Below are 23,043 nucleotides of genomic sequence, written 5' to 3' on the forward strand. Positions count from 1 at the left end.
ATGACAGCTAAGATCTACAGGTTGCTTACTATGCTTACTAGTATTTCCTGGAACAGCTCCAAGAGTTGTAATGATGAAATGCTTTCTTTTTTTCTGACTCATTCAGCTTTGCTTCCTATAAACTGAAAATAAAATTCCAGCAGAGAATTGAACACCCTTGTGGGTGAAGCTGGGATCATCTCCAGGGTTTGAGTGAGTAATAACACATTAATTGAGACAACATTCACCCAGGGCAGGCATATTTATTCCTGTATAGACTGAAATAAAATAATGACCTGCAGCCTAATTATTAACACAATTATTAATATAAAGTATTTATATAGCGCCAACATATTACACAGCGCTGTACAATGTCCATAGTCATGTGACTAGCTCAGTGGGTCTCAGAATTTAATGTCCCTACCATAGTCATATGTCTTTATCCCCAATCGTATGGGGGAAGCCAGTTAACCTAATTGCAAGTTTTTGGAAAAAATTATGATTACATAATGTATGATTACATGTTTGTCCTCCATGGCTCTCATCTGGAAGTTTGATCTGAAATTCCTTTATATCAACCATTTTTTTTTGTTCACAAGGCATTGATCACAAAATAAATGTTATGGCGACTTTAAATAGCATTGATGCATGTGGTTGCATTAGGGCGTTGCCATGATACTCTCAATTATCTTTCTTTTCCATTCTGCAGTGTCCCAATGTTCTGCAATGCATTCTGAATGCTATGGGTGCATTAAAGACGAACTAAACTCAAAACAGCCCAAAAAAAAATTTCAATCCCGAAGTCCGATACATCCGGAGGTGTCTTTAATATTATTTTTATTAATAAACATGATTTATATAGCGCCAACATATTATGCAGCGCTGTACATTAAATAGGGTCTTGCATCGAGTTCCACGTCATCCTGGCATCCATCCACGAGCTGGCGCTCCAGGTGCCGCCATCTCCTCCTCTTCTTCCTGGTTCTTCATCCTACGTCACCCGAACCAGACAAGAGATCGGGGGACGCTGGATGAAAAAAAATTGGCAAATATTTCTATTTGCATGAAAAGGTTCCTTCTGCGCATGTCCGAAATGCTTTAAATGTGCGTTGTCATTGCGCTTCTATTGGCTGAAAGCATTTAGCAAGCTTTGGGAGTTTCTAACCTCTACCATGTGGTAGGGATCAAAGCTGATGTCATACAATCAACATGAAGAAATGCAAATATTATTTGTATACCTCACAGTTCAGGTATTGGGCATGGAAAGCTTTGAGAGAATGCAAATGTCTGTTCTGTACGTGTGAACGAGGCCTCACAGTTTGACGAGTGTAAGATCCAAGATGTCTGCTTCACATCTGTCCAATGCAGTAATTCTACATCGATCCTTTTATGTGCATGCAAATGTTCATGTTTGTGAAGTTACATAACTTTTTATAACTGAACCTTTACCATTTCTATGCAGAGCAAAGCAATACATTTATTTAAAGAGAATCTGGTATTTTGTCCCCCACCCAATACTTCTTTTCACCACAATTCCCTGCTTGTTGGAGCACCCAGATATAATCAGTGTTTTTTGGATAAAGGGAACACGTGACCTTTTCCTCTTCCTCCCAACATGCAGTGCTTGGATTTGGCATCCTAAACGCAGCCTGATATTGAACTTACAGAACAATAGATGGAACCAACCTACAGATTGTTATTATTAAACAGGATTTATATAGCGCCACCATATTACTCAGCGCTGTACATTAAATAGGGGCTGCAAATAACAGACAGATAGGGAAAGTGAAACAGGAAGAAGAGCTGTTCAGAAGAGCTTACAATCTAAGAGGTGGGGGAAGCAGCACACACTAGGAAGGGGGAGGGGAATTAAAGGAATATGGAGAAAGAAGCCATTATGAGTGTTAGTTTCTCTGTCCTAAATGAGCAAGGTCACAGATTATCCTGTGACTCTGTAGCTAAAATAAATGTTGGAAATAAAGTGATTATAGTCATAGGGCAGCACAGTGGCTCAGAGGTAGCACTCTGGCCTTTGCAGTCTAGGTCCCAGGTTCAAATCTTGACCAAGACATTATCTGCATGGAGTTTGCAAGTGTTGTCTGTGTGGGTTTCCCCCCACATTCTAAAAAACAAAACATACAGTTTGGTTTATTGGCTTCCTCCTAAAAAAATGACCTTAGACTGTATTATTGACATGGTGGGGACATTAGATTGTGAGCCCCTTTGAGGAACACCTAGTGACATGACTTTATACAGCGCTGTTGGCCGTTACAGGGGACCAGCTGGTCCCCCTTGCATGGCTGGAAGCCACCATGAGTGAAGCTAATTGACAGGAATTAATAAACAGTATTTATATAGTGCCAACATATTACATAGCGCTGTACATTAAATAGGGATAAATGGGGACTTTATTTATCTATATTTTATGGAGAAGATTTTCTTTGCATGCATTACCAGGCAGAGCCACACATTGAAGATCAATGGGAATTAATGAAAGGTGAGTGTTTTAACAAGGGGGCTGCACTTTAGGAAGGAAGGGGGATGATATTTAAGGACATTAAAAAAAAATTTGCAGTTTCACCAAAGTGGAATGCAGCACTTTGGTATGAACAGCCTGCACAGACAGTAATTCAATATTGACTGTCCCTTATACTTTGACCTGGAATAAATACGGAGAGCAGGCTTCTCATTGGCTGCATTTATGTTCCAGATCCATTACTCATGAAGCAATGAAGCCAATAAATAAGTGAGGAGAAGCTGGCACTGATGGAATTGTTGGTACCCATACACAGTAAATGATAATCTAACAATTTCTTGACACCTGTGTAATGTCTTAGAGCTTCCTGTGAGCAGCTGTACCCATCGCCCATTCTGGCAAGGTAGAATTCTCAGTTGTTTTTAGTTATCACTGTGAACTGTTCATCTGTCTATGTTGAACCTGACAACACGGTATGATGAAATATCCTTACGTACAAAGGGCATAAAACCAGATACAGTATGTCATTCTTGGCATTTCTTTTGTTTGTGATGTGTCATACATTTACAGACGATTGATTCACCCAACAAAGTCTGTATAGCTAGTGGTCTTATCACTCACATCAGAATCTGTTTATTTCACTATAATTTAGCACGGTGCAGCATGGTGGCTCAGTGGTTAGCACTCTGGTCTTTGCAGCGCTAGGTCCCAGGTTTAAATCTCAGCCAGGGCACTACTTGTAGGGAGCTTGCAGGTTCTCCCTGTGTTTAGGGGGTTTCATCCCACGTTCCAAAAACATGCAGATATGTAATCGGCTAAAAGACATAAAATTATGGTAGGGATAATAGATTGTGAGCTACTTTGAGAGACTGCTGGTTGCATGACTATGGACTTTGTACAGCGCTGCATAATATGTCGGCACTATGTCATAATACAGCTTGTGGGTTATAACAGTGTTTACATTCTTTCATAAAACAGCTTTTGTGCAATGACCAGGCCTGCACAGTTAATCCCTACAGACTTTTATAGGACCCTCTCCCAGCCCTGAAGGCGTTCAGCAGATGGTACCATATACATCGATGTAGATGTACTGCAAAGGATTGCCCATGATTTGTGATTTTCATGAAAAAGCATAAACCTTGCAATAAATGTTTTTAGGGAAGAAGGAGAGGAAAAGGTTACCTTTTACAGGGGATTCCCACTTTCAGTGAAAAAAAGAATTGCCCACTCCTGCTGCCAGCATCAGCCTTATTTTTAGAACTTCTTTAGAAGTACCAGTACTCAGTACTTCTGCTCAGACATCAAAACCTCAATTGGAATCCCCTTGGTTTCCAGCCAAGTTCCACCTCTGAAATCCACAAAAAATTGGTTTTGCCCTTAAAGTGGTGGCTACCATTATTATTATTATTATTATTATTAATAAACAGGATTTTTATAGCGCCAACATATTACGCATTGCTGTACATTAAATAGGGGTTGCAAATGACAGACTAGTACAGACAGTTATACAGGAGGAGAGGACCCTACCCCGAAGAGCTTACAATCTAGTAGGTGGGGGAATTTGCACACAATAGGAANGGAGATACCATGAAGCTAATCAGTGGGAGTTTAAACAGAACAATAGTTAGAATTCTAAGTGGTGCAATAGAAGATGGATGTGAAAAACTTCTTTTATTCAGAGCTATGAAGCCTCTCATGTACAGGAGGATTTTCTTCCTGCTATGTGATATCAATACTGTAAAAGAAATTCCAACAAGAAGAGAGGATGGTGTGTTGTGCTGAAAGGATTACAGAGGTTGAGTCAGGTCAATGAGGTCTATACAGAACTTACACCCCACTTTTTTCATATATATGGGAAGAGATCTCAAGAACAGGACTCGCTTGATTTTCATATACATGCTGAATCCTAATTGGATTGTATTGGCCCTCTATATGGTGTGTTCAGGCTAAACTTATATCTGTTTCCTATCAGATTTTGACATTTTGTTTGATCAGCTTCAAATTAGGTTTAAATCAGGGGGATATCGATCACAATGACTCTTCTGTATGTCATTTGTTGTTCATCTTCTAATAAATCATTTAGTGTAAAGTCCTTGAACTCTGATATTTCAATTAATGTATAACTACAGACTCTTTTTTTCAGATGTTTCATTAATGAGATACTGCCAACAAAGTTCCCTGGCCATTTGCTGGCTGCTTTGAATGTAGAGCTGAACCCAATCAGTAAAATCTCATATTAGCTTGTTAATGTAATAAGAAAACCTATTTTTAATTGATTTAAATTCACAGCTTTAATTAAAAGAATACCTGGTGATCCCGCCATGAAGATCTTTTTTTTGGGGGGTGACAACTGCACCCACAAAGCAGCCATGCCGAACACATATTGCGTAGTCATTGGCACATGCTGGAGTGCATGCAGATAGAAAGTGGTTCGTAAGTGAGATCAGCAGGGAACAAAGAATTATTATACATATATACCAGAATATGGGAGAGAATTGTTTGAGATATGCTGTTCTTTATCAGATAAATTGTTTTCAACTCTTAGATTGTAAGCTCTTCGGGGCAGGGTCCTCTCCTCCTCCTGTGTCACAGTCTTTCATTTGTAACCCCTATTTAATGTACAGCGCTACATAACATGTTGGCGCTATATAAATCCTGTTCATTAATAATAATAGGGTGAAGATCCAACAAAAAATGGCATCACACCATTCTTGATCATTTACAACATCCATTAACGTTTACAGAGAAAATTCAACTTCACGAATATCTTAATATTTCAGTTTATGGCAGGATAGTCCTTTAATTATAGGTCTTAGCAGTTACAATGACATGTCCACTTTATTATAACAGCTGTATTGTCAGTAGAAGCCCCCACATGCACTTCCTACTTTCATCTGAGAAAATGAGGAAGATCTGAGAGCTCAGACATCCGTATCCAACTGAATGACCTACTGCAGAATCTGAGCCCAATAAGTGGGGGTTGGGCAAGTTCCATCGCCCTATTGTACAATTAATGCACCATGATGATCCCGGCTTTTACCTGCAGAATGGGCTTTTTAGCAGCATCTGCTGGAGTTAAGTATTCATGAAGCACAATGGAGTCTTAATGGAAGCCTATGTATAAACAGTAACAGTTGGTGTCCCATGGGGTCTCTTCTGATGCAATAAGCATGCTAAAGAGATACATCCTGTCAGTAAATATACTGCAGAGAGCGAGGAGGAGTCAGATAACCCAACGGATATGTTATATAATGATGGTCCAGGCAAAAAGAGACTGGTTCATAAAAACTACAGGGGAAAAATAAAACACAGGTCTGAGTACAAGTCTCATTGAGCGCTGAAGTTCTCACTTCAAACACTGCCGTGCAGAAAATTAAGGTTCCACCTGACATCTTTTAATATTATTAAACAGGACTTTATATAGTGCCAACATGTTACACAGCAATGTACAATAAATATGGCTAGTCCAGGCTAAAAGAGACTGGTTCCTAAAAACTACAGGGGAAATAAAACCAAAGGCTTGAGTACAAGTCTCATTGAGCTCTGAAGATCTCACTTGGCTGATCAGAGTTACAAACCAGACTGTCACTATGCCCTGAATATTTGCTGTACTCTCCTGATGCCCCATTCGGCTGCTAGAAGCCTAAGGAATACTTTTAGATTTGGGGTACGATGTGACCTTCTCCCCTTCCTTCTAGGGTGCATTGCTTGGGCCTGAGTGGCCAATTGCAAGCTTCAGAATAAAGGGAGATCATTTCTAGAGCTTACATAGGACTACAGATTCTAAGAAAGGAAGGAGAGGATCAATAAGAGAACCCTGATTGGGCAAAGTGATTTTATTTTGCAGTTTTAAATAGGTGAAAAGCTGGAACCCAAGTGAAGTTTTCATTGCTGTCTAGGTCTCCATTTCTTTATGTTTAAATTGATCAGGTCCCCAACTAAAAAGTAAGGAAAATTCCTAGATTTTGACTTGGCATTGGAACAGGAATAAAAAAAGAAATCTTCCATTTGTGGGGACAATTGTTCTAGTGACAACTCTCTAAAAAGGATTTTGGATTTGGTAGAAATAGACATTCGGGTCCTTAGTAGCAAAGTCATTCTATATTTTGTAGTTGATTTGCCAACTACAAGGTAAAAAAACAAAACCAGTTGTCACTGTAATATTTACCTTCAATTCAGGGATTCCTCCCATAGTTGTTTTTTTTTTCTCTGGCACTCGATGGCCAGCATTATTTAACCAATTTCCTCCTGAGATTAGGTTGTATTGCTGTAAGTGTTAAATCAGCATTTTCCAGGGATTTTTTTGTATTTTCCTAAGCCAAATGTGGGCACATTTTAACCCTGATCTTCTTTCTTCTGTTTACTTCCTGATGGATCCTTCTTTGGGTGTCCATGCCACAAAATTGTAAACTCTTCGGGGCAGGGTCCTATCCTCCTTTTGTGTCACTGCCTGTATCTGTCATTTGCAACCCCTAGTTAATGTACAGGGTTGCATAATATGTTGGTGCTATATAAAACCAGTTTATTAAGAATATTAATTATAGATAGCCAACAGTAAATGTCCCTGCCTTTATAACGAGGACACTTCCTATTACCTGTCCAGTGGCCCGTAGCAATTTGGAAGACGAGTGAGGGGCACAGGAGAGTTTACAACCATGAGAGGTGCAGGATCAGCGAGATCTGTTGTGAGTGGATGCACAGCGGATTGGATTATTTATGGTTCTTCTGAGTTTTACAAAGCTATGCAAGTCGATGCCCTTTTTAATACAAATGATTCTAATATTCTGATTCTGCTCATTAATATTTATGCCATACCTATATTTTTTGTTATGTTATATGTTTCTGTAGGTAATTATACCATATAGAATCATTATTCGATAATTTCTTACAAGCTGGCAAAATTAATTTGGGTTTCTGGTCTCTGTGAGGGATCTCTGTGAAATGCATTACCAGTTAGAAACTACTTATGTGAAGCACTGGCCAAATTTTGATGTACAATACTGTATAATGTTTGTCAACTTTTTTGTAATATTGTTTGTTTTTGTAACTTTAATAACTTTTTTATAATTTTAAATTATTCTGAATAAATTACTATATTCGGTTATTGCAGTTTACATTTTTAATAAAAAAAAACAAAACACCTTTTTGGTGCCAATTTAAGGATACACTTGGGGGGGGGGGTTACCTTTATCCTAGGCACCATTATTTCATAGCTCACCCACAAAGGATAAAGCACCATAAAGGGACCTAGATTGCGAATTTAGGAGTTTTCTTGTGGTAAAAAAACATGCAAGATGGGTTAGAGGGAGCGGTGACAGAGACCATTTTGTTCACAGAGACGAGCTCTAAACTTTTGGTGTAGAGGATGGTAGGTAAGTTGCAACAACAGTGGCAACGCTGATAAGTCAAGGAAGGAAAACTGGTGAACTAGTCATGGGCACTCAATGTTAGGTGATGTGCACAGGTGCTGTGTTTAAAAAAGGAAGAAGCTATTGTGACTCAACTCAGTAATCATCCAAAAACAGATGAGTGGTCACTGAAAAGTGCCGTGTGGTGCGGCCTGCTAAAAGAGGCTGGAGAAAACAATGAGGTGGATAAGAGGTTAACCTGTCTGGTCTGATTCAACTGAAGAGCTACCATACCAGAAATTGCTGAATAACCCAATATCAATGCGCTGCAGAATGCTGCCTATGGGGTAGTGTTGGCACAGGCCAGTCAGGGGTCCTATGATGCCCCTCATCCACTGTCAAAACCAACTACAATGGACATGTAAGCGTCAGACGTGGACCATAGAGCAATAGATGACCAGAGCCTGGTCTGGTGAATCCTGTAGAAGGCCAGATGCATATGTGTTGAAACCTGGGTAGCAGATGGCAGCAGGATGCACTAAGGGAAGGCGGGGGCAATAATGAAGAACACTTTCAGGGGTGTTGTGGAGTCCATGGCGTGATGGGTTACAATTGTTTTAATGGTGGACAATATCAGGCAGATGGTTTTATTGTTTTGTGTGTATTTAATCATTTTTAAAAGAATATAAAGATAATAAAGACCAAAAAAAGTGTATAGTAGATTTATTCATCCTTCAAGATAATAAATTTTGGTATAAGGCATTTATCATCTACAGGCACACAATTCACATTTTTTTGTGTTAACATACTAATATGTAACAATATATTGTAAAACATATAATATTATAGATATGTATAAACATGAAAACATTCACAGACCATCTTGTGACTGGCACATGCTTGCTACACCAGCACAAGGTGTGTTGAGAACAGCCATGGCTTGGACACAGAAACTTATGCAGGCAAACAACAAAAAGAGAGCGGTGATCACACAATTTACGGTTTTAACAGCTGTTGAATATGCAGATTGTTCAGCAGTAAAACCCCATATGCAGCATCTATTCTGAAGCTGCTAGAAAGGGGGGTAAGAAACCAACAGGTAAGGGTGCAGCCCAACAGTGCGGGACAGCAGGTGCCACTACGTGATGGAAGGCCAGTATCAGAAATTCTGTTGTTGCAGTCTACTTTTTATGCCACAGAAAAGTCAGTCCTACCAAAATTGAATCAGCTTTGGGTAATTGTTGACTTGCTCACTCTATAGCCAGGGATGAGCCCTGGCTGGTTAAATATTTTGTAACTGGAGGCTAGACACCTCATCGCACTCCCTATTTCCAAATAACCTACACATCACCCTACTTTCTCTTCCACTCCTTTATCTGGCCAGCCAATGTATTCATTCCTACATTCATTCCTAGAATAGCTCCTGTGATATAACAAGCAGCTGTGTAATTCAATAAATGTTAAAATATTTGTTTTGGTGAACTAACCTTTTAAATAGTTTATAAATAGGGCCATCAAAAGAACATACTCCGCTATCCCATCTTCTAAAGCATCCATGTGCACAATAAATAGCACTGCCAGTTTTGCAGCCTGCAGCAGCCCCAGCAATGCCATTCAATAGGTCAATTGATTGCTACAACCTAAATGTAGCGTTAAACCATTTCACAAAAATGCCTATTACCTCCTGCAAAGGATTTAAAGCAGTTGGTGAATCTCACTAAGGAATTCCCAAAACAAGATGGCCCTTTCTGGGAAAAACGAACACCTAAATCTATGACAGAACATAAATTTGGCCCACGTGTTATAACATTGCATTAAAACATCACATTCAACCGTGCAGTGCTGTCTCATCCTAGCTCAATAACTGCACGTCAATAGCGTAGACAGAGATCAACAATGCACCACTTTACAGTTTGCTACATTCTCAGGGAGCACCAGAAATTGTAAGCAGAGCCATCATCCTGCAAAAGAAATCTATGGAGTTTACTAAACTGATTTCTAATGAAACAGCAGGATGGAAGTAAACAACGACCAAAATTAGGCTACATACACGTCAGATGATTTCATCCGATTATCGTCTAAGGGCTGGTATTGGACGCGAATCTGGTGCGTGTACAGCGCTCATCGTTCATGAATTCGTCCTGGTGGATCCACAAACGCCGGAAGATCATAATGAAAGTTCTCCACCCTCCCCTTTCAATAGAGGAGAGCGGTGCTGTATGTACAGCTTTTGTTCATGCATCATCAGTCTTTTGTTCTTGTAAAGGATCGCAAGAGATCCTTTCCAATGACAATTATTGAACGTGTGTACGCAGTCTCACGTTATGTGTAACACAGGAATGGTATGCAGAAAAAGTTTTCGTTAAAGCTCAACTCTAGTCAAACATTTAGGTTAAATTTCTCCTAAATCATGGCTATGGAGGCAGACAAAAATTAATCCTAATTTCACAAGGAAATGTGTTATTACTGACTTTGATCTGTAAAAGTTTTATTTCAGCATATCTCTGAGATAGAAACAAATACAAATACTACCCCCTTTTTGGCAGCCAAGGTCTCTTTCCCCTGTTTCAGTCTCTTGAGCTTTTAACATTTATGAGACTGTCAGATTCCTGTGTGTGTTTATACTCTCTGACCATTTATTTACAGACACGTTTGGCAATAACATAAGTGGAAGAACAAAGGAGCTAGTAAATGACGAAGGACACAAGTATTTGACAATCCTGGAAGTTTTGAATGCTTGGGACGATCTTTGAGGTTAGAGCCATAGAAGTGGAGGAAAGGCAGTAGAAATGGTTCACTAGAGGGGACAAGTATAATACATATTCTACTGCAAGAAATGCTTGTATAAAACTGGCAAGGTCCTGGTAACCTTTTCCCAATATGTAAGACATGACAAATGTGGCTGAAGCTGTGCTTTACAGCAAATCTATCATAGAACTGTTAGCTGCTTGTACCAACAGGTGCCTTCCTGTAATCTTAGCAGCCTTGTAGAAAACTATCATGCAAAAGATCTCTTATGCAAATACATACTTCAGCTAAGAAGCTGGGGATTAGGCCCACCCATGCAGCCTCCAACACTTTTCTCCTGGCCTTTACTCTGATTGGGAGCCTCAATTAGATGCATGGGACAAAGACAAAGTATAAACCTCCTATCACTATTTTTTTATACAGCAACCCAATTGTTGAACTGCCTTAAATGCAGCTCATGGATAGTCAAATAATTCACAGCTGATATTTGGTCACATTGCAGGGTGCAAGATGACTGATAACACCATAAACTTCACTTAAGTCATAAAAGCACCTGTATCTGGACATACAAGTGAGAATGTACCTTAACTCTTTGTGCTGATGAATTTCACAGGACAAAATAAAAGCTTCCAGTTGGAGTCTTCAAACAGAATTTTACCTCGCTGGGTTCCTCTGCTGCCGCAAACTGCAAACAATGAGGTTTTGATTGAGGTTGGCTGCAATATATTTTAAGTGTCTGGCCTGTGCTTGGTCAGCATTTCCTGCCTTTCACTTACGAATCATAAAGAATAAATGAGAATAAAATTACCTTGCACTACACAATCCTTCAACCTGAAAAAAAAAAAGATGAAGGCAGTGATTTGTAATCCATTGTGGCAGAAATGAATGCTCCCGACAAGCATCTAACTGAACCTGACATTACATTGTCTCACATACATGCATTTTGGGTTAGGACATAACCTTCTGGTTACCATATATAGAGTAAAGCTGACCATACATGTACTATCAGATAAAGTTCTGTAGATAGGTTATAAAACTGAATAGATTGTTTATCTACCACTTGCACTGCATAGCTTTCTGTAAATCTAAAGGAGATTGTAAAATGTAGGGAAAGCAATAGCAGGTCTATAACAATAGAAGATCTGATGAAAACCAGCCTGGCCAATCACGTTTTTGGTTGACAGTTATTTGTTATCAGCCTAAATAAATGGGTCCTTGAGAGCTTAAAACGTGCAGAACAATTTACCAATTTGGTTGGCTAAACCTAGGGAGTATCTGCAAAGATATACTCTCCAGGGACCGCATAGAGGAATTTCAGGGTGGAGACCATTACCAGTACCCATAGGGTTTACTCAAGTCATACATTCCCGGTATATGTCAGTAACCAGGAAGTCGGCGACTATTTTCCTTTTGACAGATCCACCTTGACTCTGCATGGGTCACACAAGAAGCAATCATATGAAACGTATGAATAGTAAAATACAAAATAAAATTTCAATAAAACACATAAAAACAACACAGTATTGTATCAGTGATCTGATTTAACTGACACAAGTAATTGCCTTCACTTTGGTTGCTTGAGATCTTAAACTTGCAACATGCCAAGTATATCCAGAACACCTACAGCAGCCTGGTCAGTTTTTGGTTACTTTGCAAGTAATTTCAAACCACCTGTGATGCCTTCACCAGATTCTAACACCCCCATTAGGCCTGTAGTCCATAGATTGCAGCAGAAGCAATAATGTGGTGCATTCTGCATCTTTCTATGACTTTATCTGGCTTCCTTCTTCTAAAAAATCTAATTATTTGAGCTCTGGGTACTAAAAGGCTAAAAAATGGATATTAGCTATCCACGCAATCACAGCATAGTTTTTAAATATGTGGGTTGTCAATAAAGGGTCACACATAGGTACTAAAAGGGATCACTGTTGGTAATTATGTGATCCCAAATATGTAGAGGACCATCTAAATTAAATCAGCCATGACACAGAAGCCAAGAGCTACTGGCAAGCTTTAAGATGTGTACTATCACAAAAACCTAAACAATTAGTTCACTTCTAAAATCAACTAATTTTTTTGTCCACCTCCAATGATTCTGATCAAACATAGTCATGCCAAGACAGATCCAGATGCCAGACCTTTTCAGCGAGGGGCAGTATTAAATATCTTCTCTAGCATCATTTGGAACGATCAAGCTTTTTTTCACATTGACAAAGCTTGGAGCAATAGTGTAATCCTCTTTCAAGCTCAGCACATGAAGACAGGCAGTATATGACTGCCAAATATGGCCAAGTCAAGAACATGCCATTTGAATTCAATAGAATATACTAGGCTTAGGATATCAGAGAGGACAAAAGCATTGTCAAGCCCTGGACAGGCCACACATGTAGGATCATTTATTGGGTCAGGTGGGGGTGGGGTAGTGCAAATCCTGAATCCTATACTTGGCCTTTATGTCTCAAGGACCTCTATGTGTTGCTGAATGCTCCCTACACAAACACTATAAAAACAAAAGGGATGATGTTATCGGCTGCTTTGAGCAAAAACTATAGCTGTCCCTTCTGACAGTTTTATATATCAGATCTAAAGTTCCTATTACAATAGTATAAAAATGAATTACTAGCAGCTAGGACGACAAAATGCTGAATGCCCATATCACAATGAAACTGTAAAAAAAAGAAAAAAAAAATGGGTTCTAGTCTTCAAAATGACAAGGAGAAGGCCTCAATTTGCTCCAGAAGGAGACCATAATACAAGCATGAGTCAGCTGTGAAGAAGAAATTCTGTACACAGCCATAATACAAGGACTTGTGTGAAAGACAAGGAGACAGCTGTTGTAGGCACCATAAGGAGAACGAGGGAGTAAGACATACGTGGGATGAGGATACATAGGGACTGATTGACCTTTAGGAGTTAGCACATGCGTCCTGGTTTCTTCTGTGAACTCTGGAAAAGAAAATAGGAATATTAATTGCATGTTAAATTAATGCTCCACCCATATATAGAATGCAAGCTCCTGCTATGTCCTCAACCTTCCTACATGGCTTTGCGAGTTACTTCAGAAGAACAAGTAGTTGCAAATCAGATGTCCTAGCAAAATTAGTGGCTGCATGATAATCATGGGTCACAGCTCATCAAAAAAAAAAATAATAAAAAAATAAAAAAGTACAACCGAGAGCCTAAATTGCACCTGAGCAGATGCTAGCAGCATGGCAGTCATGCTAATCCTCTAACTTCATTATGTTCCAAGTCAAGGAATCAGAACATCTATGCAGCCACTGCCAGTGGAGTCCTAATCTGTAAGCTGTTCTGGCTCAGTGAGAAAAACAAAATTAAATGAGACAAGATGATCAACATGACAGGCATGGTAATGTTTTTAGCAGTAAGGTCAGCAATGGAAGACTTCATTTTAACCTTATTACAAGCTACCTTTAAAGCATGCCACAAAATGCCATATCTGTTTATTCAAGCAATTTAGTTGTAAATGTGTTGAAAGAGTCACCCAGCAATGAACATTCCTCATATACCTCAATACCAGAGTCAATCATAAAAATTAACAGATCGTGTGACCTTCAGAGCATTGATTTATGGGAAGCACTAACCGGGTTGATGCTTATGCCAGTCAGTTTCTCCACTGTTTCTGGCAAGCGGTTGAGTATATCCAGCACCTCTCCTGTGATCTTAGAAGCTCCGATATCGGTTCCACCGCTGGATACAATTTTAATTTTATTTACTTTAGTGAAAGGTTTGCTGATCTCCTCCACAACCTGAAAGACAAACAGAGCTGTCAGGAAATACAAAGCTATATTGATTCATATATGAACCTGCTTTAAAGTAGAATAAAACAGCTTGGGCTTTACCAAATTTCAGGGAAAGCTATAAGTAGAAATACAGACATATTTGATGCAGACTGTCACTAATAAGAACACATTTAAGTTATTATTTGTCCCCTGTAACATAACTGTAATAACATTAACCTAACTGCAAATAATGCCATTCACTCCCCAGTATCTCCACTCAGCCCTGAAGCGAAGTGAGGTACTTGGAGCGTGCAGGCAACCAAATAGCAGACACTGATGCCATCATGCAAGCATAACTGTGCATATGCCTGCAATCAATCTTCTGAAGAACTAAACACCAAGTAAAGATGGCCAAGCCACTCATAAATAAGAAAAAAAAAACTTTTGGATATGTCTGCTGTATACAGCCTGGTATCCTGCAAGAAATTATACCTCAGGTAGCTTCTCCAATAACATGTCCACCACGGCAGCCTCTTGATATTGCCGGAAGGCATCTGCTTTCTTTTCCATCTGCTCAGCATCAGCACGAGCGCGAACTTCAATGGCATAGGCCTGGGCCTCACCTTTTATCTGGAAGAATCAAATAGTACAGTTGACATTCAGATTCCAAAGAGAAATTAACTGGCAGTCAGCTGAGCTGCATAGTGCTTTACTGTTGGTTTATTAAAACAGGAACAACCATCTGTATTAGCAAAAAAATACATTAGCATCCTTGCTGGAGAAACTTGTGAAACCACATGGCGTGCTTTGGCAGCACGGTGGCTCAGTGGTTAGCACTCTGGTGGTTGCAGTCCCAGGTCCAAAAATCTCGGCCAGGACACTTTCTGAATGTTTGCGTGGGTTTTCTCTCACATTCCAAAAACATGCAGTTAATCGGGTTCTCCTCTAAATTGACCTTAGACTGCATTAAAGACATATGACTATGGTAGGGACATTAGGTTGTGAGCCCCTTTGAGGGATAGTTAGTGACATGACTATGGACTTTGTACAGCACCGTGTAATATGTCAGTGCTATATAAATACGGTGTAATAAGAAGAATTCTTGCCTACATCCCAGAGACCAGCACAGGAGAAGCTCCCTTAATGTTCTCTGTTTGTATAACTAAAACCTTGGTTAGAGGTGCCTAACAAGGGGTGGGTCACTGGTATCTGTGTATATAAAAACTTGAGCTTGCACCAAAAACCTAAAACCCTCCATTAAACCAGTAAAAGGAGTTATCTGCAGGTTATACAGACAATAATGGATTAATCTGTCAGTTAGGATAGTGGGCAGAACCATGGCAATTTTTTTTACACCTTTACAATGTTGTATCATAAATCATTGGTTTAAAGTGTAAACACTGCCTAACATTAAAAAACTTTTTAATAGGCTGCATAAGGATTGTTGCCTATCATTAGTAAAGTGGATGCAAACCATGGCTTCTACAAGTATGGACATTTCATCTCGGACCTATACTTTATGCTGAATGCTGACTGTAGAGCAGCAGGATGTTGGAGGTAGTCTAGTCCAGTGGTCGCCAAGAAAGAAAATTTTAGGGGTCAGCAGCTTTGGCTGGCGCACCCCCGCTCAGGAAAAGGACCCTGCTGGGAGGACGCACTGGCCAGAGCCGTGGACAACATTTCCCTTGCAGTTCCTAGGCTCAGGGAAGTGGGCGACCTGTGTCCCTGAACATAACCCAGAGTGGGTTATGTCATAATGACATCACTCCAGGGGAGGGTTCTCCCACTGAGTGACACCTGGCTCCCCGTGTCAGGAGCCGGTGATTTTAGTGGTCCAAAACAGAAAAGGTTGGCGACCACCGGTCTAGTCCTTTCTATACTCCCACACCTACTGACCTATCTGTATCATGGGCTGCGTCCTAAGCCAACAAGAAAGTGCATGGGCCAGGGAAGAAAGGCATTCTTTTTAATTGAAATTTTTTATTTAAGAAAACGGAAATACTTAACATTACTAATCAACAAGGCTCTGCCCTTCTCATCAACAAGCTGTACAACCAGCAATTCTAAGAAACCCCAGGCTAATGTTTGGTAAATCTTCCAGGATTTTTTTTGTTGCCACCCAATGAAAAGCAATTAATTGTAAGCGTGAACAGTGCCACTTTATAGGTCAAAGTGGACTTACTGCCTATAGATGCTTTGCGACTGACTTAAATAGCTGATGAATTGTACTTTTAAAAAATGCAATACAGTTCACAGAGAAAGAGATAAAGATTCCATTGGTAGAACATGAGAGATTTAAAAGTGCTGTACTGTCTTAGGCAAAGTGCTATCTCAGTATGGGTAAAAGCTGTCTAACCTGCTTTTCCACAGAAGTAGTGTACAGGACACCATCTTAGACAAAACCTCAGTTCAAGATTTTATATCATTGCTAAATTATCTGGCCAAGAGTTTGTGGTCCCCTGACCACTGGGACCAGTGTGAGCTTTACATGATTAACATGCTACCTGCCATCCCACATCCTTTTATAGAAAAAGTGCCAATTCACTCAAAAGAGAATTTGTGAGCTTAAGTACTGCTGTTGGATGAGAAGACCTGGCTGGCTTGCAGAATAGTCTTTTTGTGTGCACACAGTCCTGCTGGAACAGTAAAGAGACTTCCCCAAGAAGCTGAAAAAGGCTTGGAATTAGAATGGTCTAAAATGGCTTTGCATTCTGTATCAATACCAGTATCCTTTACAAGAAAGTAATAAAATTAATAAAATAAAGGTGTGTCCATATACATATAGTTTAAGTCTGCTTACCCTGATAGCCTCGGCATCTGCCTCAGCTTCAGTAATGAGCTTCATCCTGCAAGCAGAAAAAAAAAAAAAAGATGATAAATACATTTATAGGAAGTGAAGAACATGTACAGTAGTAACAGGAATGCAGCTTACCTCTCTGCTTCAGCCAGTTTTTCCAGTCTGTAACGTTCTGCTTCAGCTGGTTTCTTGACTCTGGCCTCCAGCTCCTTCTCCTTCCTGCTGATCTCCTGGTCTTGTATTTGAATCTGCTGAGCCCTCTCCACCACCTGGACCTGAACTTTCTGCTCCTCGATTTTCTGTTTTGTTTTTGCCACCTGTACACAAGCAGGCAAAATGTCAGCTTTCCATTTCCTATGGCAGAGATTCAATAGGAACTGATGGTTATACCTGTAACTGGTAGGCTAGGTCACTCTCTGCTTTCCTACTGTTCACTTCCAGGTCATACATTGCCTTCTTCAGTTCAAAGTCTCTCTGAGCTTTGGCCATCTCAATTTCATTGACGTATTGGGCAGAGACTTTCTGTTGTAGTGCCGATGCTTCCTGTAGCCACCAAAAAAAATATTGTTAGCCCAAACAATATCTTCAGGTAAAAAGATAAGCACACAGAAGAAATACATCTGAGAGCAGATTTCTTCATTAATAGATGTGTATGATCATTCATTTTGTGCACAGCATTGCTCCGTACGAAAGGAACGAAAACCTCACTTTCCTTTCCAAACCTACGACTAAATGGTGAAAGGAAATGCAGCACACTAAGCTCACTCAGTCACTGTACTATCCTATAGTGTAAATCCAGTTTATTAAAAGTACCTAAGTTTTGTCTGTCCTTTAATTAGTTACTTTAAACAAAAAATGGCTTTACACTATTTGTGGTTCCTTCTACGTTTTTCCATGCGATATCAACACATTAATTGAAGGGATGGGCACTAAATAGATAACACAAAGGCTTGTCAAGTGGAGTATATAAATATAAAGGACCTTTAAAACTTTTCTAGTAATAGCAAACATCTACTGATCACCTTAATCCCAGCATCACGCTTGGCCACAGCCTCACCAATCCTGGCATCTTTTTGAACCTGAGCTGTTCGAGCCTTTCCCAGGGAGTGCAGGTAATCCTAAAGAAGTGAAGACAAAAACTGTGAGGTGCTGAATTCTATTTCTGAACCCTCCCCAGTTGATTTTTTTTTTTACCTGGTCATCATGAATGTCCTTCAAAGTGTAGCTCACAACACTGATTCCCATGTTAACAAGGTCAGATGAGGCCACTTTAAAGACCTGCTCAGAGAACTTCTGTCTATCCTTGTAGATTTCCTAAAGAAAAAGGTTTGAAAATATATCAGATATGGTTGATTTTTTTTAAACTTCCTTAATTATGATTACAAACAAGCTTCACGACACTGGAGGAACTCAGAGCCCTAATGGTCCATATGGTTGATGTACTTCAACTCCCCCTTGCTTATCAAAAGACTACGTCTCTGATTACACTGTGAATCCAAGTGGACCCCCCCCCCCCTCCGCTTGCCTCCCATAGCATCCCCAGTCCCCCCTAATGTTATTGCTTTATGTCACATGTAATCCTTATTGTTGTTATTATTGAATGTAAAAATTATTTTCTTTTCCTATTGTTTATTCCAATGACTGTACTGTTGGTATTTAACCTTAACCAAGGTTTAAAAAAAAAAAAAAAAAAAATAGATTCACCTAAGCAATACAGTAGAAAAAAAAATGACAAAACGTAATTATTAGTGAGATGAAAATGATATAAAAATGTTTTGCTAGTAGAAATAAAGACGAGATAAATGGTTGATGTAAAATGGATGTCAACCCTAACTGGGTGACATTTAGTTTGCTAAAAATGATCAATTGTTTTCAGATTTACCCCCACCCCCATTTCATCTCCAGTTTCCTTCAGCCACATACTGTCTTGCATACACATCATTGCTCTATAAATGAGCTTCCTAAGACGACAATGCTGGATCGTGTCTTTAAAGTGTGTTGGCGTGGCTGCTTGCATTCACAGTGAAGAGTGCAAAAACAAAACAAAAACCAGAAGGACATTTAGCCGACCATGGTCACGCCATAACAGAAAGTGCCTTATTGATTATGTCAATTAAAGTAGCAGTTCTTTTAAGATTAAAACAGACTTTTGGAATTAAATAACCAAGTCAATGTAATCACATCATTAATTTTTCTCGCCCCTTGGTCTTGAGTGAAATCTAAAATAGGTTTGATTTCCCATTACTTTTTGTTTTGTTGGATCTTTGTAAAAATAGAGGTGTGTATTTCCCTTGTGGTAATCCAGACAGGATTAAAAATTAGGCTGAAAATGTACCCCAATGAAAAAAAAGAGTACATTAGATTTGGTGTAGTAGATGGAAGCATGAGTGACTGAACAGTGGTGGGGATCACAGACATGTTGACTCCAGAGGGGGGGCAAACCCTTGAACATTACTGCAGAGAAGTTGCTGCTGCTCGCCCATGCTATAGGTTCTCTTTAATTGATGTGCGAATCAGAATCATCAATGTCAATAAATAAATTAGAAGACAAACCTCCCCGGTACTGTTTCAGCTCTACATATACCTTAGCCAAAATCATACAATTCCCTTATCCACCAATCACAGCTTACCTCCACAGTCATGTGAGCCATGATGGCACGCTGGTGACCCTCCAAGGTTTCCAGAGCAATATGAGCCACCTCATTTTCTGATTTTCCCAGGAACATCTGACAAGCGGCTGCCAACATCTCCTTATTCTGGCCCTGGATTTTCACCTATAAGTTTGCAGCATATCAGAAAGTTCGACTATTACATTGTATAAATTAGGGACTTCAGATGAAACACCACATCATAAGTTTTTTTTTTAAACCTGAAAACTAAGAAAACAGCTATATACAAAGATTAGATACATGTTTACGTATTTGTGTATATGTGTACTGGCTGGCATCTTGAGCTGCTTTTCCCACCCATGCGGAGGTTTCACTGCAGAGGTCTAACATGGCCCCCGATATTTCAAAGCTATAGCTCAACAAGTGGCAAAGCTAATTCTACCTGCACAGCATTCACACAAAGGCTAACAATTCTTCACTGCAGAAAGCTGGTGGGGACAGACTTTTTTACCCATGTTTTCAATTGAAATACTTTAAGGGCCCTTTCATACAGTCAGTGGGAAACTGCACAATTGGCCACTCTCTGGTGCATAGCAAACTGCTGCTGTGCTCCTGAGAATGGCAAACCACAGTGATCATGTTTGTACGCGGTTACGGCTGCGGTGCAGTTCTTCCTCTAGAAAGGGAAAAGCAATCATGTGACCTAAAATGACATTGCTTTCTAAAACCATATTGCAATCCAATAGAGCTGCAGCCACATGCACAAAATGGTTATCAAATGCTCCCATTCATTTTATTTAGGGTGGTTGCAACTGTGGTTAAAGTGGAACCACTTTGATTCGCCTGGCCAGGATGACGTGAGCCCTGTGCAAGCATGAGGGAGTTCATTCAAGTACGGATGTGCAGGTAGGAAGGTGATCAAGCAGGTAAAATTGCTCATTGCAAAAGTGACATCGCCTGTCCCTGTCTGCAATAAAGCTCTGCTGACAGAATGCTGCAGTCAACCATGGGTCTGAAATCGCCATAAGATATTAAACACATTATTTCTGTGAAGTATTTAGAAAATGTACACTAAATGCTCAATTAGGCATTTTATGGGCATTCCAGTGTATTTTATTCAGTTAACATAAAGGTTCTTACATATAAAGTTTAGGAAAATAAAATATAACAAAGTAGTCTGAGCCAGAAGAACATTGAGCTTTCAAATAGCTGGTTGGCTATTGGCCTGAGATGTAAGGAAAACCTGTCACAAGTTTGCCATTGATGATGATTTCTTTTGAAAATGCTAGCTGCCCAGATATTTCTCCAATGACAGTGGTGCTTTCATTATGCCTGGTGAGTTATGACTTACCTGAGCAATACCAGTAACAGATATAGGGACTCCATGGCGAGTATATACCTTCTCACTTTTTACATTCAGTGTCAGTGTATTTAGGGAAATCCTGTGGATTACAAAAACATGTAGCTTGCATACAATTTATTAAATTATCAGCTAAGATATGAGAAATTGTCAGGTGGTTTATTCTCCAGGTTCAATGAAAAACTAAAGTGTTTGTTTTGGGTGAACTGACCATATAATATAGTACCAATATCAGATTATTATATTTAATATTTCATTAATATAGGTAACAATATCAGACAAGAAATTCTGCAATACCTCACCTCTGAATCTGCTGTACGCAGGGCAGGACAAACACACGGCCACCAGCAATCATAACTGGCGGACTGCGACAGAAGCCTGGAAGAAAAAAAAATAGATACAGTTATAGAGTGAAAAATGTATAATAAGAAAATGAATGACATGTTTCAATACTGATGATACACACTGCACACTGTTTCCTTTAGCAACCAATCTCATCACAATTATAATTCTGTACTGTGCAGATCAAAAAACACAAAAGACTTCCAAACAAGTGGCTCCTGTTAGTTTTCATGGTCCTCTAGGGCTGATGTGTCATGAATGCTGCAGCAAGTGACACCATGTAATGACATGGCACTACTCATTGCAGTATGTATGTGAAGTCTAGGCAAGTTGGTCCTGGGCTCATAAGAAGTGGGTTGAATGATACTCAACATCATCAAGCCCATGCTGAATCGCAGTCCTGTGAATCTGTGCAAAAGACAGCACTAGGGATAATGCAAGCGCTGCTGCAAAAGATGCTCTGTCATGTTTGATTTACCAGCAGTCCTACAGCTGAATTTGCAGTGTTGTCTGCCAATCATATTTGCCAATGGTAAGTTTATTACATTGTTTCGTATCCTCCACTTACAGGTGATGTTGGCCAGGAGATATCACTAACACACCTATGGAAGAGGTAGTGTAGGAGCATTTTTAATGCCTACCCACTGTCCAGAGAGAAGGAAGAGGATGAACGGGACCACAGGTCACCGAACCAAAAATTAAAGGTATTTATGGGTTATTTAAATGATGGGACGATAGGCTGGAGAATAGGGCCAATGATACATGATGTATGGATATCCTTCTTGCTGGAGGCATGCCCTATAATTTGAGTTAAACACAAAAGAAACACACACACACACACACACACACACACACACACACACGTTTCCCTTTCAGCACTTTTTTTTTTAGATCAGTGTTAAACTAGGTCATTCTTGCACCACATCACATGAAATAAGGCATGTCTCATGAGCAGATTACAAAATCTGCATCCAAGAAGACATTCATATTCAGTGCAAAAAGCAAATGAAAAAAAAATAAAGTTACCACTTCCTTCACAACATCTGTGTAGGGAGAATAAAGATATTGAATTGTTCTGATCACCAGTGTGACTGGGAATAAAAGTGATGGGTAAGCCTAGAATTTTGAGCTTCCACTAGAATAGGAATAGAGGGAAGGACACTTCCTGAAACAGCTCAGTGCACACTATGCAGGTGATGGGTTGCACAGTTTTCTGAAGTTAAAAAATGTCACTAGCATAAACAGCTGATACACCCTTCATTAAATAAAGAGAGGCAACTTTTCTTTCTCCACATTCAAACGGTAAATGTTCTGAGTTTAGATTCACTTTCCTTGCCATAGCTTCCAATGCAGTTTTAAAAAAAAAAAAAAGTTGTGGGGAGAACACTGTTTTTAAACAAACATACACTCACACACTAAAGTAGTTGCCAAGCCACTTATGTTATCAAGAATAGAGGGTGAAAATAAGCGACTCTTTATGGCAAAGTCATGATCCTAAACTTCATTAAAATCCTTTTTTCTAGACAATAAAACATACAAAATCATACAGAGCATATTTTAACAAAACAAAGATGACATTTTTTTCAGATGAATTGTCAAATTTGTATCAACAGTAATAACTTCAAAACTCTCACAAGTATGTAC

General features: G+C 39.5%; 1 protein-coding gene across 1 annotated transcript; it reads right to left on the reverse strand.

The window, feature by feature from the left end:
• Nucleotides 1-8,509: 8,509 nt before the first annotated feature.
• On the reverse strand, nucleotides 8,510-21,920 carry FLOT1 (flotillin 1). Its single transcript, XM_072430744.1, has 12 exons — nucleotides 21,878-21,920; nucleotides 21,360-21,435; nucleotides 21,049-21,139; nucleotides 19,719-19,862; nucleotides 18,283-18,402; nucleotides 18,111-18,206; nucleotides 17,479-17,631; nucleotides 17,224-17,405; nucleotides 17,092-17,137; nucleotides 14,784-14,921; nucleotides 14,154-14,318; nucleotides 8,510-13,497 (listed from the first exon to the last, which is right to left on the reverse strand). The coding sequence occupies exons 1-12, from the start codon at nucleotides 21,918-21,920 to the stop codon at nucleotides 13,465-13,467; spliced, it is 1,287 nt and encodes a 428-aa protein (XP_072286845.1). The 3' UTR covers nucleotides 8,510-13,464.
• Between the last annotated feature and the right edge of the window lie 1,123 nt (nucleotides 21,921-23,043).

The sequence above is a fragment of the Pyxicephalus adspersus genome, chromosome Z, assembly GCF_032062135.1.
Source record: "Pyxicephalus adspersus chromosome Z, UCB_Pads_2.0, whole genome shotgun sequence".
NCBI classification, from domain to species: Eukaryota; Metazoa; Chordata; class Amphibia; order Anura; family Pyxicephalidae; genus Pyxicephalus; species Pyxicephalus adspersus.

Bases quoted from the DNA above. Each gene is read 5' to 3' on its own strand.
- FLOT1 (XM_072430744.1), bottom strand. From the start codon at position 21,920: ATGATTGGCAGACAACACTGCAAATTCAGCTGTAGGACTGCTG. The intron at 21,140-21,359 runs GTGAGGTATTGC...TGTAATCCACAG, and splicing joins TGCGTACAGCAGATTCAGAG to GATTTCCCTAAATACACTGA. The intron at 18,403-19,718 runs GTAAGCTGTGAT...CTTTTTCTTTAG, and splicing joins TGGCTCACATGACTGTGGAG to GAAATCTACAAGGATAGACA.